The 9,088-nt window shown below is 35.9% G+C and overlaps 1 protein-coding gene across 1 annotated transcript; it reads right to left on the minus strand.

Moving 5' to 3' along the window:
• Positions 1 to 4,232: 4,232 nt before the first annotated feature.
• LOC107570917 (transcription factor Sp4-like) lies at positions 4,233 to 6,474 on the minus strand (the record flags this gene model as incomplete). The annotated part of the gene is made up of 2 exons (XM_016257190.1): positions 4,233 to 4,822; positions 6,275 to 6,474. Coding segments are annotated over 2 exons (451 nt in total), but the record flags the coding sequence as incomplete, so codon positions are not given.
• Positions 6,475 to 9,088: the final 2,614 nt, after the last annotated feature.

The following is a 9,088-nucleotide window of genomic DNA, read 5'->3' on the forward strand; positions in this document are numbered from 1 at the left end:
GATAGATAGATAGATAGATAGATGGATAGATATATGATAGATGGATGGATAGATAGATATATGATAGATAGATAGAACCAGGTACAGAATCTATGAATCTCATTATGTTTATCCTACAGTATTAAATATGAACACCAAACTGTTGAGATGTGTCAAACGAGACAGGTGCTATACTGTCTGCATGCAGATGGAGTGAGTGTGAGGCACACACCCACACACACACACGCACGCACACACGCACGCACACACACACACACACACGCACGCACACACGCACGCACACACACACACACACACGCACACACGCACACACACACGCACACACACACAGCAGCTGTTAAAGTGGATAAAGCTTCCCTTTGGTGGCGCACTGCAGGTACAGAGCTGTCAATCAAACGGAGAATAGAACAAAAGAGAGCCACCCACCTGAACCATCTCCACCTCCACACTGTCATCCCTCACTCCTGCCCTCCATCACCAACTCAACACTCAACAAAAATATACTACTTTGTATTAGGGGTTTGTTCAAATTTCCAATCCAAAGTATCACCCTCCTGTTCTTTCTAGGACTTCATCTATTCAGCCCATTTCTCCAACGTCTACACTGGCTCCCAGTGAAGTATCGCATCGATTTTACAATTTTGCTTCTCACATTTAAGTCACTTCAGAACTTTCACAACCTACTCCACATCTATACTCCTTCACACACTCTCAGATCTTCACTCTCGATCTCTCGTGTCGCTGCATATACGCTCAAACCCCATGGGAGCAGGAACTTTTAGTTTTGCGGCTCCTCGTCTAGGGAACTCCCTCCATCCCAATATATGCAACAGTGACAGTCTGCATTCTTTTAAATCTCTTTAACAAGGCTCTTCTATGACTTGCTCTTAAGCCGCTAATGTATTTATGATGTACAGTTGAGGACAGCTTGCAGAATCTGCAAAACGTTATTTTACCAAAATAAGAGGGATCATACAAAATGCATGTCATTTTTTTATTTCGTACTGACCTGAACACGATATTTCACATAAAAGACATTTACATATAGTCCACAAGAGAAAATAAAAGTTGTGTCTAGTATACACTGTTGTACTGTTTATTGTGTCAAATTTCACATAAAAGACATTTACATATAGTCCACAAGAGAAAATAAAAGTTGTGTCTAGTATACACTGTTGTACTGTTTATTGTGTCAAATAAAAGGACCCCATTCAAAAGTTCACATACAATTTTGAAAAGAATGAAGATGTGTAAATATTTCTTATTTTGCCTAAATGTGTCCCTGCAGCACAAAAGCAGTGTTAAGTCGCTGGGGGATATTTGTAGCAATAGCCAACAATACATTGTATGGGTCAAAATTATCCATTTTTCTTTTATGCCAAAAATCATTAGGATATTAAATAAAGATCATGTTCCATGAAGATATTTTGTACATTTCCTACCGTAAATATATCAAAACTTCATTTTTGATTAGTAATATTAATTGCTAAGGACTTAATTTGGACAACTTTAAAGATGATTTTCTCAATATTTCAATTTTTTTGCACCCTCAGATTCCAGATTTTCAAATAGTTGCATCTCGACCAAATATTGTCCGATCCTAACAAACCACACATCAATGGAAAACGTGTTTTTTCAGATTTCAGATGATTTATAAATATCTGTTTTAAAAAATTGACTCTTATGACTGGTTTTGTGGTCCAGGGTCACAAATATATATATATATTTTCATTTAGTACTTTCAGAAGCTACAGAAGATGCTTGCATGTTTCCTAGAAGACAAACAAGTCTTTTTTTTATAAATTCAACTATATTTTTCTTTTGTGGACTACATGTAAATTACTTTTATGTGAAATTTCTTATTCAGGTCAGTACGAAATAAAAAATGACTTGCATTTTATATGATCCCTCACATTTTGCAGATTCTGCAAGCTGTATGTAATCTTTTGACCTCGACTGTATGTATGCAGTTGTGCTGTTGAACTTTGTTGATCTGTTTGTCTATTGTTACTCTTTTTTTTTTTTTTTACCATTCTGCTTGCTGTAAGGTGACCTTGGGTGTTTAGAAAGGTGCCATTAGATAAAATGCATTATTATTATTATTCAAAGTTGACTGTTAGCACTAAAACATTTATTATTTATGTGATTTACTTATTTATTACTTATATACCGTTCAAATACCGTTCGATAAAAGTCGAAAATTACCTTTTTTTAAAATTTTTTAATTTCATGGCGGAAACGAACCAAAAAAAGAAAACAGAATACCGAAATGTAAACTTGTAATTATGAGAAAAAATACAGAATTATGAAATATAAATTCAGAATTCAAAGAAAAATGTAGAATTGTGATAAATAAACTGAGAATTCAAAGAAAAATCTGAATTGTGAAATATAAACTAAATTCAAAGAAAAAATTATTGCAAGATATAAACTCAGAATTCAAAGAAAAAGTCAGAATTATGAGATATAAACTGAGAATTCAAAGAAAAAGTCAAAATTGCGAAATATAAAATCAGAATTATGAGAAAAATCTAAATTGTGAAATATAAACTCAAGTCAAAGAAAAAGGTAGAATTATGAGATAAACTCAGAATTAAAAGAAAAAGTCAAAATTGTGAAATACAAACTAAAAATATTTATGTGATTTACTTATTTATTACTTATACACCGTTCAAGGAACGTTTCTTTACTGAAACGTTTCAATTGGATATTCGTCTAACATTTAAAAAATCTTATTACTTGTTTCAGAACATTCAGAGAACATTAAAATATGTTGTTTGCAAAATGATCAAATGGAATTTTTCCTTAACATAAAAAAATAAAAAACACCTTTAGCTATTCACTTCTCCAGATGTTAACTGATGGACTGGAGTGGTGTGGATTATTGTGATGTTTTTATCAGCTGTTTGGACTCTCATTCTGACGGCACCCATTCACTGCAGAGCAAGTGATGCAATGCTACATTTCTCCAGATCTGCTGAAGAAACATATTCATCCTAATCTCGGATGGCCTGAGAGTGAGTAAATTCTCAGCATTTTTGGGTGAACTACTCCTTTAAGAGGTATTTGTAATTGTTAACTAATGTATAAGTGACTAATGTTGACAAAATGAACCTTTTAGTAAAGTGTTGTTTTTTACTTAAGCTCATGCTGTAAATAAAAGCACAGACTGAAATAAAGAATTAGACATGAAATATTTAAGACAGAATTACTCACTTTAATTTCAAGTGTTATGCAGGCAACGTTTTGAAATCGTAACTGGAATGCATTATTTGTAAATCAAATGTGCTTTTCTTTACATAGCCCGTCTCTATAATCTCGTTTCTCCTACATAAAAGTTTGACTGCTGAATCATCAGTTATATTATTATATATGCCTGAATTCTAAAGCGCTCTGAACGCGAGGCCGTGATTGGCTGACGCTTCGCGACGCGCTCCAATCACAGACGGCGTCGCTTTCTAGCTTGTGCTGCGACTCTAATCGTGTACTAAAGATTCGTCAGGTGCTCATCTTTCTAGCCAGATCATAGATATGTATATATATATATCTATGGTACGGAAACCCACAGACCGTCGCGTGTAGCTCCGAGATTCTCATCCCCGACTTTCCATTTGAAACCTACGGAAGCTTGTTTCCAATACAGTGTAAAAAATAAATAGAAAAGGTAATTGCAACTTTGTTTTTATACAGTCTATGCTTTTTATCTAACAATTCAGACTACTTTTCCTCACAATGTCAAGTTTATATCAAAATTCAGACCTTTTCGCAATTCTACATTTGCATCTCATAATTTGCAATTCTGAGTTTCTATCACAATTCGAGAATATTGTTCTCGCAACTCTGAGATTTCAGCTCATAATTCTGACTTTTTTTCTTGCACGCGTGAAAAAAAAAAAAGAAATCCAGATTTGAAAGATATAAATTGTGAAAAAAAGGTCTGAGCCGCGAGATAAAAAGTCGAAAATTACCTTTTTTTTTTAATTTTTTTTTATTTCATGGTGGAAATTAACCACAAAAAAACAACAACAACAAAAAAAAGAAAAAAGAAAACAGAATACCGAAATGAAAACTCAGAATTATGAGAAAAATCAAAATTGTGAAATATAAACTCAATTCAAAGAAAAAGTCAGAATTATGAGATATAAACTCAGAATTATGAGAAAGAAGTCAGAATTGTGAGCAAAAAAAAAAAAATCATAATTACTTTTTTTTTTTTCTATCTTGTGGTGGAAACAAGTTTCCATACAAACCACTTTGAAACAGATATACATATTATTTTTGTGCATAGCGACACCTTCAGGAGCATCTGGGAACTTCAGTACTTCTTGTGCTACTCGTAACAAAACAAACGCCATCGTTCAACGCGTCTCTTAACAACTCATACTATTTCCATTAGATTATTCTGTCATAATATTTGATAGTATTACATTTCCATATGAAAAAAACCGAGTGCGCTCAAACAGCTGTCCATCGTTGATAGAAAAAGAATGAAGAACATAAACAAATCAACATATAAACAAACCGACAAACAATATTGTGGTGCTTTCAACCGATCATTTTTGGAGGGAAAACTACTCGAACTCCTCCTCTAAATTGTTTGAAGTGGTGGGCGTGGCCGGGTTCGAATCCTGCGAGAGCGTCGCCACGGTGACGATCCTCGGCGAGCCCAGCACCTCATCCACCTCCTCCTCCATCTCATCTGTGGTGATGATGGTAAGTGCCGCCCCACCTTTTTTGTTCTGGTGGGTTTTGATGTGCTTTGACAGGTGGTCGCTCCGCATGAACCTCTTGGAGCATTCCGGACACTCGAACCTCTTCTCACCTGATCGGGACAGAGAAAATCATTCGTTTATTCAGATCGGAGCAAGAAAAGACACTAGTTCTGTGGTCGACTGGTGTGGCTTTCTCACAACAGATATCTAAAGATCAGCGTGGCCTACTGCTGATATAATACTGATATTTATAATTTAAAGATGGCAAATAAGCCAATGTATATATATATAAAAAACACACTTATTGCAAATGCACTGCTACTAGTGCAGAGAAATAAATGATCCAAGATGGCTGACTGTATATTTATTTTATTTATGTTTTAACGCTATTTCAGCAACAATGGCTACATTCATGGCTGATTGCATATAAAATCTGAAAAAGAAGTTAATGTATATTATTAAATGTATATATACACACACACACTCTACCGTTCAAAAGTTTGGGATCAGTGACATTTGTAATGTTTTTTTGTTTTTTTTCCCCCAAAGGCTGCATTTATTTGATCCAAAATACAGTAAAATTGTGAAATATTATTACAATTTAAAATAAGTTTTCCATTTTAATGCACTTAAAAATTTCTGTAAGTGTATATATATATATATATATAATTTCATACATTATAAAAATGTATATTCTATAATATATATATATATATAAAATGGAAATAATAAATACATTATAGAATATTGCAATAAATAAAAGTAAATAAAAAATTAAATAAATGCAATTTTTTTTTAAATGTTAGCATGAATAAATAAGAGTGAAATTAATTTAATTAACATGAAAAATGATATGAATTAATAAATAAAATGAAATGAAATAAAATGATGCCGACGATATAAAATAAATCAATATATATCACAAAATAACCAAAAACATAATGAAATGTAGCAATCAATAATTTAATAATAATGATTATAAATAATTATGGGGTGTGAAATGTAAAATGTGAAAAATGACCTCAAATATGATATTATATACACCTTGAAATAAATAATGGCATGAAATATGCCTTGAAATGACCTATAAATGTCTTGAGGATAATAAAGACGTGCTTTGTTTTAAATTTGCTTTTAGGGGTCGTTTATAGAAATGATCAGCGATGTTTGTGCTCGAGTCGAAAACATTCAATCATGCATATTTATATATAAATATTATATACTGATATAGAATGATTTTTATTAATTGAAAATTGTTTTATATATATATATATATATATATATATAATTTTATATATATTAGTGCATTTAAATAATATATATATTTCATTCGGTGCCATGAAGTATAAATTAAATCAATAGTTATGTCTTGTTAAAAATGAACTGTTTTAACCAATATTTGTCTGTGCTGTATTTCTGGGGCTGACAGGACGTTTGATTGGTCAATCAGATATAAACGGCTATAATAACGCATATCGGATATAAACACACTCATGTTGATTTTCTTCCTCCTGTGCATGTTGTTCCTCCTGTTATGTGCTCCTGTGTGATTGTTTGCGCACCTGTATGCGTCCTGCGATGCCGCTGAAGCTCGTCGCTCCTGGTGAAGCGTTTCCCGCAGAAGATCCAGTTGCAGACGAACGGCCTCTCTCCCGTGTGCCAGCGCAGGTGAGCCCTCAGGTGAGACGTTTTGCCGTAAACCTTCCCGCAGCCCTCCATGTGACACACGTGCTGCTTCTTCTTTGATGGGTCACTGTTATTTCTGTCAGATTACAGAGAAATGGTCTTTAAAAAATTAGCTTTAGCTGGTCAAAAGACAAATTATAACCCACTAAAGAGACTTTTAACATTTATAGTACCTATAAGATATATACAGTGGGTACCGAAAGTATTCAGACCCCCTTAAATTTTTCACTCTTTGTTATATTGCAGCCATTTGCTAAAATCATTTAAGTTAATTTTTTTTCCTCATTAATGTACACACAGCACCCCATATTGACAGAAAAACACAGAATTGTTGACATTTTTGCAGATTTATTAAAAAAGAAAAACTGAAATATCACATGGTCCTAAGTATTCAGACCCTTTGCTGTGACACTCATATATTTAACTCAGGTGCTGTCCATTTCTTCTGATCATCCTTGAGATGGTTCTACACCTTCATTTGAGTCCAGCTGTGTTTGATTATACTGATTGGACTTGATTAGGAAAGCCACACACCTGTCTATATAAGACCTTACAGCTCACAGTGCATGTCAGAGCAAATGAGAATCATGAGGTCAAAGGAACTGCCTGAAGAGCACAGAGACAGAATTGCGGCAAGGCACAGATCTGGCCAAGGTTACAAAAAAAATTCTGCTGCACTTAAGGTTCCCAAGAGCACAGTGGCCTCCATTCCTTAAATGGAAGACGTTTGGGACGACCAGAACCCTTCCTAGAGCTGGCCGTCCGGCCAAACTGAGCTATCAGGGGACAAGAGCCTTGGTGAGAGAGGTAAAGAAGAACCCAAAGATCACTGTGGCTGAGCGCCAGAGATGCAGGCGGGAGATGGGAGAAAGTTGTAGAAAGTCAACCACCACTGCAGCCCTCCACCAGTCGGGGCTCTATGGCAGAGTGGCCCGACGGAAGCCTCTCCTCAGTGCAAGACACATGAAAAAACACCTGAAGGACTCCAAGATAGTGAGAAATAAGATTCTCTGGTCTGATGAGAACTTTTTGGCCTTAATTCTAAGCGGTATGTGTGAAGAAAACCAGGCACTGCTCATCACCTGTCCAATACAGTCCCAACAGTGAAGCATGGTGGTGGCAGCATCATGCTGTGGGGGTGTTTTTCAGCTGCAGGGACAGGACGACTGGTTGCAATCAAGGGAAAGATGAATGCGGCCAAGTACAGGGATATCCTGGACGAAAACCTTCTCCAGAGTGCTCAGGACCTCAGACTGGGCCAAAGGTTTACCTTCCAACAAGACAATGACCCTAAGCACACAGCTAAAATAACGAAGGAGTGGCTTCACAACAACTCTGTGACTGTTCTTGAATGGCCCAGCCACTTAAACCCAATTGAGCATCTCTGGAGAGACCTAAAAATGGCTGTCCACCAACGTTTACCATCCAACCTGACAGAACTGGAGAGGATCTGCAAGGAAGAATGGCAGAGGATCCCCTGAAAAACTTGTTGCATCTTTCCCAAAAAAAAGAAAAAAAGATCAAAAGGGCGCTTCTACTAAATACTGAGCAAAGGGTCTGAATACTTAAGACCATGTGATAGTTCAGTTTTTCTTTTTTAATAAATCTGCAAAAATGTCAACAATGCTGTGTTTTTCTGTCAATATGGGGTGCTGTGTGTACATTAATGAGAAAAAAAAATTAACTTAAATGATTTTAACAAATGGCTGCAATATAACAAAGAGTGAAAAATGTAAAGGGGTCTGAATACTTTCCGTACCCACTGTATATAACATGGACATTTTGTATGGCCAAGTTAACACAACAAGGTTAGAAACATGAATAAAAAAACATTGAATCAGTGACAGAACTGGCTGATGTCATGCAAAAGCAGTACCAAAACAAACTTGTAGCCAATCAGCAGTAAGGGGCATGTCTACTCTTGATGTGGAGGAGAGAGAGTTCAGTGCACAGGACGGACATTAGCCGAGCCGAGCGACAGAAAGATAGAGATGGCGGATAAAAGACAAAAGAGGAAAACGTCTGCGGAACAAAAGAAGACTTAAGGCAAGAAGTCAAGAGGCAGGACCCGTGTAAATTTCGGATCAGCTTTCCAGCACTGGAGAGAACTCAAGGAGCGTGAAGGCTTGTGATCGGACGCCGAGGTGGCTTTGTTTCTTCTCGATAGGTGAGTAACATTGGTTTTGCTTTGTTTCACAGAGCTAATATATACTGGCTTTTGCTTGAATATGCTCGTGTGTCATGTTCGCTTGTTTGTTCATCTGCAATCGTATTGTCGTTCCCGTCAGCTATGATTTCCACACCGTATAAGCCTGGAGCGTCTAAACCTCCTCCACTGTCTGTTTCAAGCGGCAGCTCCTAAAGTGTGTCCGAAAAGTAAGATAATATGATTAATACAGCAGATAATAATACAGCAGATTCCGCCATAATCGTTGCCTGGGTTGCGTACGTATGTGTGGGGCGGAGCTATCAAAATAGGGGCGTGTTTGTTTTGGTGGTATGAAATATCAACATTGGCTACCAGAAATCACTTACCCCACCTTTAAAAGACCTTTTACATTTGCTATGAGTGGCGCTCAACTATGGAAGCTTGTTTGAAAATATAAAAAAAATTATAAAAATAACACATTTTGAAAAAAAAAAGTAAATGCAACTTTATCTCACAATTCTGACATTTTCTCAATTCTGAG

Source organism: Sinocyclocheilus grahami, unplaced genomic scaffold (assembly GCF_001515645.1).
Source record: "Sinocyclocheilus grahami isolate Dianchi unplaced genomic scaffold, SAMN03320097.WGS_v1.1 scaffold1521.1, whole genome shotgun sequence".
Classification (NCBI taxonomy): domain Eukaryota; kingdom Metazoa; phylum Chordata; class Actinopteri; order Cypriniformes; family Cyprinidae; genus Sinocyclocheilus; species Sinocyclocheilus grahami.